The sequence below is a fragment of the Myripristis murdjan genome, chromosome 9, assembly GCF_902150065.1.
Source record: "Myripristis murdjan chromosome 9, fMyrMur1.1, whole genome shotgun sequence".
Lineage (NCBI taxonomy): Eukaryota > Metazoa > Chordata > Actinopteri > Holocentriformes > Holocentridae > Myripristis > Myripristis murdjan.
In genome coordinates, this window is record NC_043988.1 from 17,335,841 (window position 1) to 17,352,287 (window position 16,447).

The following is a 16,447-nucleotide window of genomic DNA, read 5'->3' on the forward strand; positions in this document are numbered from 1 at the left end:
TGCTCTTACCTCAGATGAATGACACGAGCTGATATTTGATATACGGCCCAGACCTATATAGTGTAGATTATATAAAAAATGAGCAGAGAGCGGTTAGTCAGCTGTGCCTCGATACACTCTTGGATTTGACTCGCTGTTCCCAAAATGAATGAGCTATGGAACCGAGTGGACATGACGGCTATAAGCCAGGGGAAAAAAAATCAGTAACGGAGAATCCGGTGTGCATGCTGACCTCTCGGTGACCCCTGTAACTTTCAACTCCAGTTGACTGCGCGCCTCCGGTTATCTGGATCTACAGTAATCCAGTCAAAGCGGTGCGCGCTCACGTCAGCTCGCTGCTGCTGTATAGGCCTGAACCGATAACCTATGAGACTGTGTGTGTGTGTGTGTGTGTGTGTGTGCGTTTCACCAACAACCTATAGTGCCCCCGATTTGAGATTATGGGCTTTTATGAAATGCATGATAAAATAAATCCATAACACAGTGTGTGCGTGTGTGTGTGTCAGTGTAGGCTACGTAGCAACGCGCTAGTGCCGATAGGCTTTTACTTCCCCAGTGACACACCGTGCAAAGACACACCATTTCAGTTGCAGTGATGATATTATTAGCAGTCAACAAAAATAGCTACTTTAGTTATTATCCTCTCTAAAAATCAGGTTTGAGTTGAATTATCCCAAAACTCCTTTTAATTGTCTTAATAATTGGCCGCCTTCATCTCAAATTAAGCTACTTTAGATGAGACATTGCAGTTAATATGCCCTGTATAAGGATGAGAAAAACACTGGACACCATCACTGTATGTTTGTATTCCTCGTCCAAATCACAGGACAGGGGGCATCCCGATGTTTGGAGGTAAAAATCGAGGCAAATGCCAATTTTGGAAGAGTAGCCTAATATAATAAGGGACTAGCCTGCTGGACTGGTACAGGGACAAATAAAAAAAGCTATAGGCTAAAATAATATTATGACTTGTGTGTGTGTGTGTGTGTGTGTGTGTGTGTGTGTGTGTGTGCGCGCGCGCGCGCGCGCGCGCGCGCGTGCATCTGTGTGTGTGATTGGCCAGTCTCACAGCTATCGTTTGGGCTGCCGAATATCGATGCTGCGTGCAGGCCTATAAGAGCGGAGGAAGCGGAGGAAGGGGGAGGGGAGTATCTGAGACGGACTTGACTCCATTTGTAATGAACAATCTGATGAGTGGGGTTCAGATTAGGGTTGGCGCTGAGTCTGTGAGGATAATAAGGGAAGGACTGGAATAAATGAGGAAAAAATATAGCTGCTTGGAGAGGGTATCAGCCTCACTGTAGCCGACAGCTTTGAAGGGAGGGAGCGGAGCTGACGAGTCTCCAGTCTCTCTCTCTCTCTCTCTGTCTGTCTCTGTCTGTCTCTCTCTCTCTCTCTCTGGACTTAAAACAGGGAAACAGCAGCAACCCGATGATATTTCACCGTTGTACAGGCGGCGTGTTGGATTTTATAAAGTCGACCGTGGAGCATTTGGATTTTTATTTTGTTGTCATTTTTTAGTAAACAGCGAGCTCGACCACCCGACAGTGAGTGCGCGCACGCAGCGGGAGGATGACCGTGCTTTCTGCTGGGAGAACGGAGCAGCGGATTTGAGGTAAAGGCCTGCAGAGAGGCAAACCAAAAACCCACTAATACACACACACACACACACACACACACACACACACACACAGCAGGCGCAGGCTTTGATTTGCTTCATCTGATGTCAGCAATATAGAAGCGCTTCCATTTTCATACAGAATAAACAGCCTGTAACCCACTGGTAACTCCAAACTGCACGCCAAGGCTATTCAGCTGACAAACAACCGGCACTTCAGCTCTCTGCGTGCATACCACTGCAAATAAAAACAAGCAAAGGGCAATAATGTCATCATATTCCCATAACCAATATCTAAAATACAGTCTAAAATCTTTAATTCAAATATTGCATGTGAAACTAAATGGTAAAATGTGCAGGAAAAAAGTCAAAGTTATTTATGTTTAATCTCTTTATAAGTGGAAGTGCATAATAAGATTATTGGATTTATTGCAAATAATAATGCAAATCAGCATGATTAGCCTATCATTATTTTGTAAATTACCATTAAAGAGGAGACCATAGGATTTATTTAGCTATTCCCCAAAGCCTTGGCAAGTGCACACACACACACACACACACACACACACACACACACACACACACACACAGACTAATATAAACCTGTTCTCTTTGTGTAGCCTGACAGTGCAATAAGATTCAACAGGCCTTATCTCACCAAGCCTAAACAGTGTCCAACAGTCCTGTTATATTTGTTTTTGTAGTTAATATCACAGACTATTTAATATCAATCCAGTATATCAGTCATAAAGCTGAATTACTCTCTGTGATTGATTTCCTTTTATTGGCCTAAAGGACCAAAAAATTAAAAAAAAAAAAAAAAAAAAAAAAAAAGCATGCTTCAAATTATTGCCAGTTTATGATTTAAAATGAAAAGTTTTCTGATATTCACGTAGCCCTCTAAGAACTAAGCTCTTTGTTATGAATGAATAACCTGTGCGTGTGTGTGTTTTGCTTGTGAGAATGCACATGCACCAACAACAAAACATATCCACCTAAACTTGTGTATGCGTGTGTGTGTGTGTGTGTGTGTGTGTGTGTGTGTGTGTGTGTGTGTGTGTGCGCGCGCGCGTGTGTGCGTGCGTGCAGTGCGACATGGCAAACGGCGGGGATCCTTTCGGCCTTCCAGAGCGCCCGGACACGGACTGCATGGATTCTCCAAAAGAGACCAAACAGGAAAATCACACGCACGCCTTAAACTCGCCCATTTCCCCGCAGACTGCGTCTAACCAGCAGGTACTGGCCTCCTGGTAATCCCATCTGAAAGTGTTATAGGCCTGTTACTGAATTATTAGCCTAATAGCCTATCTCATTGATTGAGTCCTAACTAACTTCACATTTCAGCACCTTTCTTTTTTTCTTTTCTTTTTTCTTTTTTTTTTTTTTTTGGTTCAGGGATGATTTTTTAAGATTAAAAAGATTCCTAAATTAACTCTTAGCAAAGACAAAATATTCACGTCATTATTTTTAATAATTGTCCAGCGTTTTCGTGTACTAGCTATAGATTACTTTATGAATTGTTAAATTCCAGTTTGAAGTACCGCCTACGAAACACCTGTAAACACTGTATCCGTGTAATTTAAATTTAACTTAAAAACTCTCTCATTTTTGTGCAGTTTTTCCCCCAGCAGCATGTGTTTTGCACAGAGGCTGTAGTTAGTATTTTTTATTTTGATTTTTTTTTTCGTGAGGAAAATTCTTCTTCATTTCTAGTGAGCGCGTGTGTTTATATTCTGCTGCAGGGGATGGAAGGAATCAAAGTATTTCTCCATGAAAGGGAACTCTGGACAAAGTTTGATGAAGTTGGAACTGAAATGATTATCACCAAGGCTGGAAGGTAGGAGAATAACTTCATACATTTTACAATAAAAATACATTTTTAACTATTTGCAGTGGTTTGTTGTTAATGAAGCCATGTCTCATATTTTCCCCTCAGTCTTTGAAGAGCAGCCTGGGTGTAAATAAATGAGATTAACTGATAGGTTATTTAACAATGTGCAGGTCCTGCGACAGAAAGGCACATCGTATGGGATACTTGACCCGAGGGTGTGCCTGGGAGCAGTCCTCCGGCTTCATGATTTACATTATTACTCCATGGATTTTATATCTAAAGCTCTGTTTACCACGAAGGCAGTGTTGATTTTTTCCCCCCTGAATGTGTTCCTCAGGAGGATGTTTCCCAGTTACAAAGTGAAGGTCACAGGACTCAACGCTAAAACCAAGTACATACTCCTCATGGACATTGTTCCTGGAGACGACCACCGCTACAAATTTGCAGACAATAAATGGTTCGTATAGAAACACTTACTTGCCTATTAATTAATTAATTTATTCTCCCCCGGACATTAATTTGTCCGAAGGGCAGTGTATAGTAAAGGCACTGGTCTACTATAAATTATGTAATTTTGTTCATATTGACGTGCTTCTTTCTGTTTATTAGGCCATCAATAGGATTTAACAAACCCTGCCAAAGTAAAGTAGCTAAATAAAAGTAAAAGCAGGGAATGTATTACAGTCACATAAAATAAATGGTAACTTTAGGAGGATAAACTACAACTTCCATTAGCCTATCTATCTATCTATCTATCTATCTATCTATCTATCTATCTATCTATCTATCTATATATATAAATTTATATATCCCCTTAAAAGTTCACATCGTTGTATAACTTAGGCAATATCAATTTGATGCTATTTCCTATTGTATGGCCGATCATATATTTCCAGCAGACTGTGTTGGCCTCAGGGTGGAGGCACAGCCTGTAGGCCTAAACTCTACACCGCCACTAACATCTGAGTTGTTGTGCTCGGTTCACCTTGCACCACATCCCTGCCTCTGTAGGCTGCTGGTAAAACGCAGGCGAGGCCCTCCACGCAGCGCAGGAGTTAGTGGGTTTAGCGCTCGGAGGCTGGGGTCGGGCTCCTTCTTAGAGGCTGGGATGGCCTAGTTCCCCGTGTTTGCCCCTGTCTCTGCCCGCGGTTCAATCTCAGCGGGAAGGGTTCACCGGGCGGACAGACGGTGCGCTCTGGATTAGTGCGTCCCATTCAAGTGCATGTTATGCTGAGGGGTAAATCCGAACAGACCACTCAGTCCAGTCCTATACCGAGATTCATCGTTGTAGCCGTCTAGCCTCGTCTGCCACAGAAATGTTATGGCCTATTACAATGTTAAGTTTCGCACACAGGCACTGCAGATAAAACCGCTTTGACAGAAAACCCCAGTAATTTAAGCGCTCTGGTGTCTGACAGAAATACAAATCGGTGGGCAATTTAGCAAACAAAATCGATTTTTTTTTTTTATATTTAGCTCCCCTACTAACTGGGTAATCATTAGTTTGCAAAATACAAACTTGAGCAGGCTATTAAACAGGAGTTCTTCGATAGACTATTCTATAGACTTAAGGTTCAGTGTGTTATCTATTTAGTAGTCACGGTATTGCTTTTTAAGACAAAGCCCATATGTCCGTCCTGCGCCTTCCTTACTCTTTACGGCTGGATTAGGCTATATCTTAACCTATTCCATCATTATGAAAAATAGGACTATCCCATTTTCCATTGGACTGGAGGCCAGTATAACATAGGCTACACACACACCTTTAACCTGCAAATTTAATAATTAATGCGTTAACGGAAAACTACCGCTCAGGCAGGCCTAGTTTATTGTCGGCCTATCGCCTGTAGCAGCCACTTGCGCTAAGCACTGCTCAAGAGCGGAAAATGTTAAAGTCAGCTTGTTAAAAAAGAAAGAAAGAAAGAAAGAAAGAAAGAAAGAAAGAAAGAAAGAAAGAAAACAGATCATCTCTTGATAATTTGTGTTCCTGGTAGGCTTTCTGATATGCTTCTGGACGCAGTAACTCACTGGAGGCGGTGACTCCAGTGACTGAACAGCTAAGAGGAGTTTAGGCACTATATCAACGTCCCCAAGATGTAATAAAATCACATATTGCTTAATTTTAGAGCGGGCCGAGTTCCTGTGTATGAAGTCTATATTAGTGTGTTCAGCCCGTCCCAGTCGTGGTTATCTGTGCAAAAAACACATGCATTATGAATCTGTCTAATTATAGCGCCAGATCTGCCACAGCCGGCGGCAGCGTAGGCCCTGTGCGCCACAGGGAGCCGGGGAGCGCAGTGCACGGCCGGGTCAGACTAACCACTGTGACCCACTGCGTGTCAATGTCCGACCATTTTCCGATCTGTTGCATTTCTTTGCCGCAGGTCGATCACAGGAAAGGCAGAGCCGGCGATGCCTGGGAGGCTCTACGTCCATCCAGACTCCCCTGCCACGGGGGCGCACTGGAGCCGCCAGCTTGTTTCTTTCCAGAAGCTCAAACTCACCAACAACCACCTGGATCCCTTCGGACATGTAAGTTTCGCTTCTTACTGTAACAACCTATTCTTAGCGTGGAGTATTTTCGTCTCACAAAGAAAGGACGCATTGTTCTTGGCCCACAGTTGGCTTAATTTGACAAGTTAAAATTACCCCCGACTTCTTTAAGTAAGTGTGTGTGTGTGTGTGTGTGTGTGTGTGTGTGTGTTATACCATATCCATTACTTCTTTCTTTTTTTCGAAATAAAAACATGTTGTCTAATTTAGGCTAAAAGATGATAGGCCCTTGTTAGACACACAAATCACAGGCTAAGCTTGTTCATGAAACCGGTCTATTGGCCAGTAAATAGCCGTATTATGTATTTTAAATAAATAACATTGAGTGATGTTCTTAATTTAAGAAGAATGATTACACAAACTACAGGGCCCAGTGTTCATTAGGCAGGCATAATCCGACGCTCCCATTCACTTGTGCGTTCAGCTGGCAGCACGTGAGGCTCACCCTCCTGAATAGATCACAACAGTGCGACCATAACTCAGCAGACATCACAACACGGCACAAATCATCAGGCAGGGCGGCCACACATCACTGCACCGGCCAGTGCACGTGAGCTCCGGGAGTAGGCCAGCTTAAAGCCGCAGCCTACACACTGTAGGCCTGTTTGGAAGGGTGTACGAGAGCAGGTGTGTGTGTGTGTGTGTGTGTGTGTGTGTGTGTGTGTGTGTGTGTGTGTGTGTGTGTGTGTGTGTGTGTGTGTGTATAGAGTCTTCCCAGGCTCTCTGTGCTGTTTGGCTCTGTTAGAGGTTATGCTTTCAAGACCATTAGCTAATGTAGCCCATGTCACCGGTGGACACGTCACTACGATTAAACTGAGCCCGCTGGATAAACACACCCGCGCGTACACAGAGCCCCGTGATCCAATTAAAGTCATTTGTGGAGTTTCAATTTGTGACGGGGAATAGTTTCAGTTAGGCCACTGGGAATGCACTGCCCATGGTTAGTTTACCATCAAGCTATATGATATCAAATTTACAAGATAAACACAGGGCAGCAGATTATTTTTCCATCTAGCCTGTACAGCATGGAACGTGCATTAGTGGTAAATAAAAGTATAGCTGGATAAAATAATAATGGTGTCCAATGTTATCCCTATTGGTTACACCAACCAAATCAGTGAGGCCTAAAGCAAAGTAAGATTTTTCCCCTTTAAAACAGGCTACCCCATCTTCACACAGGCCTGACTCAAACCAGTGTGATCCTACTTACTAATATAGGCTACATCACATAACTATGAATTTATGTCCTCAAGATTTATGTTAGCCTAATAAGGTGGGTAACCTGAGTTTTAGGTGGGTTTACCCTCCGCGTCGTCCCTGGCCTCCAGCCCAGGTCCCATCTGCTGCTGGTTTCTGGAAACAATGCGGGTCTGTCAGTCTCACCTGCTAAATCTCTCCCACAGATAATATTGAACTCCATGCACAAATACCAACCTCGCCTCCATATTGTCAAGGCAGACGAGAACAACGGGTTCGGCTCGAAAAACACCGCTTTCTGCACCCATGTCTTCTCAGAGACTGCCTTCATCGCCGTGACGTCCTACCAGAACCACAAGGTAGGCTTTTATTGGAGCTATCATAAAACTATAAGAACCATACGAGGGCCTCCTATAGTGAGGTTTTAGATGGGAGCCGACAAGTATACATAAATATCAGCAACATCATGGCAAAACCTTCAGCCCACTGTGCATATTTTAGATTATGAACATTATAGTGATACCATTGGAGATTATAACACTGCAGAGTCAGTATGAACGCACTACTGAGTCACACACACTCAATTAAAGCCCCCATAGGAATATTATAGTTAAATTGTAGGATTTTGCTTGAGTGTGTAAACTGAATTAGTATGAAATTATTGACTAGCATTGAAATTATAGAATTAGTTGCAAAGGCCTTGGAGTGCAAAATCAGACCTGTTCCTTTATCAGCTTTGCCACCGCATAAGTGAATCTAAGTTTTCATTTGGTAGCCTAACTGGTCTCTCTCCCACACACACACACACACACACACTCATGCGTTCACACACAGACACAGACACACACAAGTGCACGTTCGCTCTCTCTTTTTGTTTGTATTACTGACTGTATTTTGTATCCAGAAAGTCAATTTGCATCTCCATTGTTTATGTCTCCTTACTTTGTATTTGTAAACATGGACAAAAATAAATCATCGAAAATGTGTGTGTGTGTGTGTGTGTGAGAGAGAGAGAGAGAGAGAATTGAGAATGATTGGTTGGTGTGTGTGTGTGTGTGTGTGTGTGTGTGTGTGTGTGTGTGCGTGTGCGTGTGTGTGTGTTGGTCAGTAATGACCTGTTTCTTTGCCTTGATCCTCCCTGATGTAGTTTCCGTTTACCAGAAAGACGGATTACTTAAGCCTTAAGCCACTGCGCTAATTAAGTTTTCTCCAGATAGGCATTATTTGATCACATTTTATCACAAATAATTAATCAAAAGTAAATATTTTCCCCAATAGGTTTTGCAATTGTTTTAATATAATGCTTATTTTTCAGTAAGACTTATTCTTCATAAAAATGCTCAATTGAAAACAAGATTAAAGGCCTACAATGCACACACAATGTGCATTACCGTCTATGCTTTATATTTATTGTGTTGCTAGTTGTAAAAAAAGAAAAAATCACATTCAGTCAGTCAACATTAATTATATGCTATAATTAACTACAATTATTCTATGATTTAAAATATGATTTTACATTTGTTAATTTTTTATACATGAATAACATTTTGAATCAGTAATAATAATTTTTTAATATAATAATAGTGGGCACTCAATCACATTCAGATTAATTCAAAATAATGAATTTACTTGCGTATTGGTTAAGTCTAAAATGAAATTTCGTTACTGTGGGAAAAAAACAACAACTTTGCAACACTATCATAATACCATAACAAATAATTTACAGCAGATTGTATCCCTACTCAGAAATTAAAAATACTGAGCCAGCAATTTGTAAGAGGCCCTTCAAAGTTTGTTTGGGCCTCAGCTCGTGTCAGATCTCAGGTCCACTTGCACACTGAATGATGGACACGGTCTTTAGCCAAATGAAATCTGTCAAAACACAAGTGTTTCCCTCCATGACATCACTGAGAAAAGTTTGAGGACTTAACATCAAAGCTTCCAACTTTGGACCACTAAAAGCTTTGGCCTGAAATCCTTAAACCTGGCGACTGTTTAGGTAAACAGTTTATTCTGTGTCAGCTGGCGAGAACACTGTCCACTCTGTTAGAAATGTCAGTGGCTGAGGAATGTTGGAGGTCCGGAGCTGCAGCGGGGCCGCTTTCAACGTCTACACTGTCTCGCTGGGCCTCTTATTACGTAGTAAATAGCAAACTATTGACTTGAAGAACAATTACACAGCTGAGCATGTGTGTGTGTGTGTGTGTGTGTGTGTGTGTGTACACGCACGCTTGCGGTTGTGTACAGGTTGTGTACAGGTTAGGTTGTGTTTTGCTGTGTGTCTGTGTCTCACTGTGTCCGAGTTAAAGTTATGGCATATTTTGCCCTTTCTAGATTACGCAGTTGAAGATAGAGAATAATCCGTTTGCCAAGGGCTTCAGAGGCAGCGACGACATGGAGCTGCACCGCATGGCCAAGCTACAAGGGTGAGCTCACTTTTACCTGTGTGTGTCTGGGTGTGAATCCACGTGTGGGCGTTTGTACAGCGAAAAAAAATTCTATTGTTTTTGCTCACTCCTCTCTCCTTTTCGGCCCTTATCACTCTCTCTCTAGCTCTCTCTGCCTCTCTTTCTCACTGGGGGGAGGGTTGTTATGATAGGCTACATATGGTGGAAGACAGAAGTGTGTGTGTGAGGAGAGCCAAGCGGTATAGAGATCTCAGCCATTGTCACCTGAAGGTTGATCTTAGCCTGAACACCCGCTTTGATAGCGTGGCCCTTTTCCGCTTTGCACAGCAGCAGCCAACAGCCACCAGCTCCTGTGCCAGATTGATAGATAAATGATATCATGTTGCATGCTGGTCCATCAGGCTGATGAGCGGCGAGCACTGCATGGTGTCTGTTTGTGTGTGAGACTAATCTCCGTTCGTTCGAGCGCTGTTGTGTCAGGCAGTTTAGAGATTTTAGTGAGCCAATGGGAGAGGTTGTTACTGAGGGAGGGAGAAAGGAGGGCAGGGGAAAGAGGAGGGAGGGAGGTGGAGGAAGAGGAGGGAGTGTTAAATGCAGCTACCCCTTGTTATTGTGCTGCTGAGGCTGTTGAAGGGGAGAGAGGAGAGGAGAGGAGAGGAGAGAGGAGAGTCTATCTGAAGTGACATACGGCTGGATGTTTATTTTTAGAGCAGAGAATTATCTCACAACAGCGCTGTGCATGTATGTGTGTGTGTGTGTGCATATGTGTGTGTGTGTGTGTGTGTGTGTCACTAGCACAGCAAGAGACAGACCGATGTGCCCCGCTGTCCCCTACATACCAAAGAGTTCACCAAGAGGGCAGTGAGTATAGGGGGAGAGAGAGATAGAGAGAGCGAGAGAAAGAAGTAGAGAGGGAGCAGGAAAGAGAGAGAGCTCAGATTGAAAAGATGGAGAATGGCTGAGAAGACTTTAAAAAAGGAGAAAAATCACAAAAAAATGACAGTGAACACAATACATATGACTAACTTAAGTGCAGCAGATAAAAAAGTCCAGAAAAGCAGTAACATGTGATTTACCTGAGGCCAAAACCAAAAAAAAAAAAAAAAAAAAAAAAAACAGCCCAAACAGAAGCATATTGCTGTTCCTGTAAATCCCAACACACCTCCCTCTCTCTCCTTGGGCCTTCATCAGTAAGGACTACCCCGTGGTCCCTCGCACCACCGTCCGGCAGAGAGTGTGCTCCAGCGGGAGTCCCTTCAGTGGGGAGGGCCGGGGTGTGCGGGGCTCCCCAGAAGCCGTGGGGTCCCCCTACGCCTGTGAGAACGGCCTGAGCAGCAGCAGCCCCCAGGAGCTGCTGAGCCCTCCGCCGGCCGCCTACGCCCTTCCTCATCCTCACCTTCAGCACAGCCAGCAGCCGCAGCTTTATCACTGCACCAAGAGGAAAGGTAGGATGAAGCCGCGTCGTCGAGACCCTTCAAAAATACTCTCTCCATCTCGTTACCGTCTCAGTCTCAAGCTGTAAAAACAAAAAGGGATGCCTTTCGGTAACTCCCTGACACAGGAGCGTAGTGAACTATGACATCAAGCAGTGCTATTTATTTTTATAATACAGCCTATTTTATGTGATTAGCCATATGAATCCTATGCGTTTACTAAAATATTATATTACTAAGTTGTAATTCTTGTTTTGTTTTTTTCCACAAAAAGATACTGCAAAAAATTAAATAGGATAATTTGTGCTTTAGAAATAAATGTGTATTATAAATCATATTGTGACTCCAAAAACATGATATCACTATTAAGAATATCAATTCCAGAATTTCAATAGTTAATTAAAAATGCCAGCGAATTTCTATGATTCTTAATACTTTATTCAGTCCCACAGCAAAAACAGAAACCCCATTCATCTCACTCTCCTTTATTTAGAAAATAATATACACAATGAGATGTAGACAGAAAGTTTCTGTGTATCAGTAATTTAAACATACAGGCTGCAGTTGAATAAAAACACTGATTTTCGGGTGCAATATCAGCCTGTAGCTCTCAAGACAAGAAAAAAAAAACAGCCCAACAAAATACTCCTTTTAAATCAGAGGAGCTGCATGAAATATCCTGCTGTATGAACAAGTACAAATGGTATAATTATGTGCTCACATTTTGATTTACACTCATAAACATGATTTACACTTTTAAGTGTTTCAGAATTTGAACATGCATGCTATGGTGACATTAGAGCAACAACAATGAGTTACAGAGTGAGGGATCAACGTGTGTCAAAAGCACATGTACTGCTATTAATTTCAAAATTTTGGTATTGATATCTAAGTATTGTTTCATTTGACATCCCTTGTTACTGTTATTACACATGTTCTCAGAGGATTGCCAATGTTACATTCTGTCTCTCTTCCTCCCTCTGTCTCTCCAGTGGAGGAGAACTGCCCTTCAGGTGACCGCCAGCACCAGTACAAGAAAGCCTTCACTGGTACTTCACCAAGTGAGGGCGACTCTTACTATCACCCCTCCTCCTACCCTCCTCCCCCTCCGCCTGGTCTGCCCACCAACCCTCCCCTGGGTCTTACCGATTCCCCCTACAGCGCAGACATGGGACAGCGCCAGGCATGCATGTTTGCCACCTCCGAGCCCAGGCTAGATGATCTCAGCTGTACATCCTGGTCGTACACCTGCCCTCTGCCCCCCGCCATGACACCTGTGGAGCCCTACCCACCTTACACCCAGCATCCCCCCTACAGCTCCAGCCCTCAGGGCTCTCGGCTCAGCGCCATAGCCCACCAGAGCTCACCGCCGCTGGGGGAGCCCATCCTTCACGACCCCTACCAGAGCCAGAGCTCTGGGCCGCCACGTCAGAGCTCCCAAAACATCCACAGCAGGCAGCTCAGCCCCCCGCTCAGAGAGTATCCCCGCTACACCCCCAACCTCTCCCCATCTCTCTACCACACACTCGAGTCTCACACACACATCAGGGGTGGGGTCCCTGAGTGGAGCGCAGCCTCCTAATCGGACAGGAGAGTTCAGATCCAAAACTGATTGGTGGATGGAGATTCTATGACCCTTCTTTCTGCTCTTCTGAAAGATGCTGCACCATATAGGGATAAATATAGTATATTACCTTTGTAACATAATTGTGAAAAGTGTGATCTCGTGCTGTGTGAAGAGATTTGTTCTGCTTGTCATGTTTCTCCCCCGTGTCGGATGGAGCTGTGGATTCTTAAAGACTGACGGACACTCAAGCATCAGCTCCAGAAGGTCAAGACATGAGCCCAGAGGTGCATGGTTGGCTGGAAAGTGATCTGTTCAAAGCAGCACAATGAACATCAGAGCTGTACTTTGTCATGTTTCCCTTCCCCAAAGACCGGTGTCGTCCAAATGTTTGCACTGTGAGCCCTGCCAGGCCAGACTATGAACAGTCCTGGGCCGTTTTCCTGTCTCAGTGACTCCCAGTCTCTGCATTTTGATGGATGTAAATTGTGACCCACCATCAGACAGGCAGTAACATTTACTGACCAAAATAATCTCAGCTTTCACAGTAGAGCCTGAGGGAGATTTTTTCTCTTTAGCGGAGCAAAGCACAGCTCCTTGCTCAGTCTCATTGAAGGAGAAAGGCATGAGTTGTCTGTGTGTGTGCGTATGCGTGTGTGTGTGTGTGTGTGTGTGTGTGTGTGTGTGTGTGTGTGTGTGTGTGTGTGTGTGCGTGCGTGCGTGTGTGTGTGTGTTTGTGTATGTATAGCCTTTGTCAGCTCAGCTCAAGACTGCTATGAGTTAATTCCCAGTGAGGCAGGCAGTAGTAGCTGCAGGCGCTGTACCATGGAGATAAACAGTTTGTTTAGACCACGCTACAGGCTGAGGGACCTGTAAACACTATTTCTGTTGCATTCTGGGTAGCTGCACAACTCAGTGTCGCACAGCTGTCACTGCTGTCCTCTCTGTCACCCTGGACTGACCAATCAACATTCTCCTTTCAGTGAGAGCTGACCAATCAGCCCACCCGTCTCATTCGCCCCTTGCTGACAACTAGTCAGAGCTGGAAACTCAGCATCGTAGCGTTTTTTGAGCAAGAGTCAATTTTTGTTTCCTGATGAATTATTCATGAGCCCGGTGTTGATCCTTGACATGAGAGGACTCGTCTGAAAAAAACAAAGAATCAAATCGCTGTGGATGTGATAATATTGATGCGCCGACTGGTTTTAACTTGTTGGCCTCTTACTTTAAATCGAGTCAGCCCCGCTGTTATTTATTTTGACAAGATGGGGGTGAAAACTTAGGAATACTTAAAGAAATTATTTTTACTACATTTCTTTGAAATCTGTAACTTCTGCAGGGTAAGTAACAGACTTGAGTAGCCTTTCCTTTCACCACCTGGCTCAATCTAAAGAAAAGTTTCTGGTTCCAACTGTGCAAAACAGACATATTTTTTAAATTGTTTTGTAATTAAGCTGTTTTCTTCTGTTTTTGGCCAGGTGTTCTATATGCAGTATGAGAGAAGGTGCTCTAACAGTCAGCCATTACAGACTATCAGTATGCAGAGAGTAGAATCCTTCCTCATCATTCCTTGATTTGTGTGTGTGTGTTTGCGCGCGTGTGTGCATGTGTGTGTGTAACAGTGAGATCTACAGAGCCGTCTTGTTTTGGGAAACGTCTGTGTTTTATAGTATTGTTCCTGCTAATAGTATTTATTACTCTAGATTTGTAAAGGTTAGTTTGTTGTAAAATTGTGAAACAAGACAGTATTGTTTGAGGTTATTTGTTTCTCACTGAAGTTTTGTTTCCGATTTCACCCTCAATTTCCAAGTGGTGATGAATAAATAGTTGTGATAAACAAAACAAAAATTCCTGTTCTATGGAAATAATAACAGATTTATATACAGAAATGAAATAAATTTGAGAGAATTTTGAGTAAGTCAGTTTGTTGTAGTGTTTTTTCTGACATGGCAAAACACAGCACAGACAAGAAATTAACATTCCCATGGGGTTATTTAAAGTGCGTTCAACACGTTACGAGTGGAAAGTGCATAAGTGCAGTGCGGTTTATCAGTTTCAACACGTGTTAACTTATCAGTATAAAGAAGCTCTGAGGATATCCTGCTTCTTTTACATTATTTGAATTCAAAAGTCTTAATTTTGCCATTCACACTTGCAGATCTAGTGTTTTTTTTAACGTGCAAAAGTTTTTACTACACCATCTTATCAAGTGTATGGGACGTCTGTGTCCTCTGCCTATCTGAGCCCTTTCTCTCACCCACCCTGCTCCTGCACTCGGTTAAAGAGCCCTCCAGAGTGGTGTGGGTGCTGTGCATACCTTGTCCGCCTCTTCTTATCTCTGACAGGTTGTTTGGCATCTCCAGTCTCCACCAGCTGGACCCCCTCACTGACAACCTGTTGCCCACAGAGAGGAGGGGTCTGCTGGGATGGGGGACAGAGGAGGGCAGGGTGTACTGGTGGTCCGTTTCCCTGGACAGAAACACATCAGACATACATCTCGTGTTTTGTCTCTCCCTTTTTAAAGTTAGCCTCTTACACCTGCTCAGGCCTTACAGCTCAATTACTTTGATAGCACAGATGCACGTAACACATTTATTTACACCATTAAACTTCCAGACTTAAGAGTGTTTTCATTATATGACAGAGGCTCTCTCTCTCTTTGTTTCTATTTTTCCTTTCTCCCTGGCTCGTGCATGGTGGGGTCAGAGGTTAAGCAGGCAGCTCTTCAGAGGGTCTGTTCCTCCTTAACCCTTTGTCTCCAGACAAACCGAGCGCCGGCAGAGGCGGGGGCCCCAGGGGGTCCCAGGGGCCTCTGAAGATGGATTGCATTGTTTCATGCTCGCACGTACAGTAACAGTGCTCTGTGATGACTTCTGCATGGCTGGGAGTTACTGGGGAAAATAGCTTTTTTTTGTAAAGTGGTAAAGTAATATTAAACACACAGCAAATGTGTATGTGTGGTGTGAGTGGTGTGTGTATGTGTGTGAGTGTGTATATATAAAGCACCTTAATTCATCAGTAGAGGACTTTCTCAGACACACTGGTCAGACAGTGGATTGATGACCCTTTGTGATCAAAGAGCCTAAGTGGTGCTTATCGTTATCTCCACAAAGCCACAAACCCCCCCACCACCAACTCCCCCAGTAACCCCCCTCCATCCATCCCCTGCCTCCTTTCACCCATATTTTCCGCCCTATATTCTGTTATATTCTACCCGTTGATGGTGCTCTCTAACAGACAGAAAGACATACAGACAAAAAACAACCACAAAACAAAAAAACAGCCACCCCCTCCCATAAGCGCATGACCAAAGAAGACACCACAGGTTTTAGAGAGACAGACTGACATTTTTAAATGTCATTTATTTGGCCTGCAGACCTAAATTTTCATGCAGTGCCTAAACTGAGACTGAGGCTGAGGTCGTCTCATCCAGCCTTTATTTAAACCAGGAGATTCTTTGAGATGAACGGCACTTGTGTTTGTTTCTGCATTGTTTTATGCTGTCGGTGTTACACTGTCTAGCTATGCAGAATGATTTCCCAGGGAAAATAAGCCGTTTTTTTAAAAAGACATTTAAGACTGATTTAATTATCATCTGAACTGCTGCATCTATTGGTTTGAATATATAAATGTGTTTTTTTGACTCTCGAGCAGGACTCTGAGAGGCATTTGTGAGATGTTCTGGCATTAATGATGCCATTTTGTGGGGAATAAGTGGTCTAAGATGGAGTGTAATTGGTAAAGTTGATTATGTTTCCTCTCCAGTGGTCTGATGGTCCTCTGGTCTCATTGGTAGTGGAGGAGGGCAGCAGAGTCCTTTCTGGCTGGAACAGCTTTAACACC

At 43.5% G+C, this 16,447-nt stretch overlaps 1 protein-coding gene across 1 annotated transcript; it reads left to right on the plus strand.

Annotated features, from left to right (window-relative positions):
* The first annotated feature begins 1,144 nt into the window (after positions 1–1,144).
* LOC115365048 (T-box transcription factor TBX5-like) lies at positions 1,145–14,526 on the plus strand. Its single transcript, XM_030059765.1, has 9 exons — positions 1,145–1,615; positions 2,708–2,854; positions 3,361–3,455; positions 3,787–3,906; positions 5,834–5,981; positions 7,406–7,558; positions 9,534–9,625; positions 10,799–11,052; positions 12,033–14,526. The coding sequence occupies exons 2-9, from the start codon at positions 2,714–2,716 to the stop codon at positions 12,620–12,622; spliced, it is 1,593 nt and encodes a 530-aa protein (XP_029915625.1). The 5' UTR covers positions 1,145–1,615; positions 2,708–2,713; the 3' UTR covers positions 12,623–14,526.
* Positions 14,527–16,447: the final 1,921 nt, after the last annotated feature.

Excerpts from the sequence above, each read along its gene's own strand:
- LOC115365048 (XM_030059765.1), top strand. The coding sequence starts at position 2,714 with ATGGCAAACGGCGGGGATCCTTTCGGCCTTCCAGAGCGCCCGGACACG. Across the intron at positions 2,855-3,360 it reads AGACTGCGTCTAACCAGCAG|GGGATGGAAGGAATCAAAGT; the intron begins GTACTGGCCTCC and ends ATTCTGCTGCAG. Across the intron at positions 3,907-5,833 it reads AAATTTGCAGACAATAAATG|GTCGATCACAGGAAAGGCAG; the intron begins GTTCGTATAGAA and ends TCTTTGCCGCAG.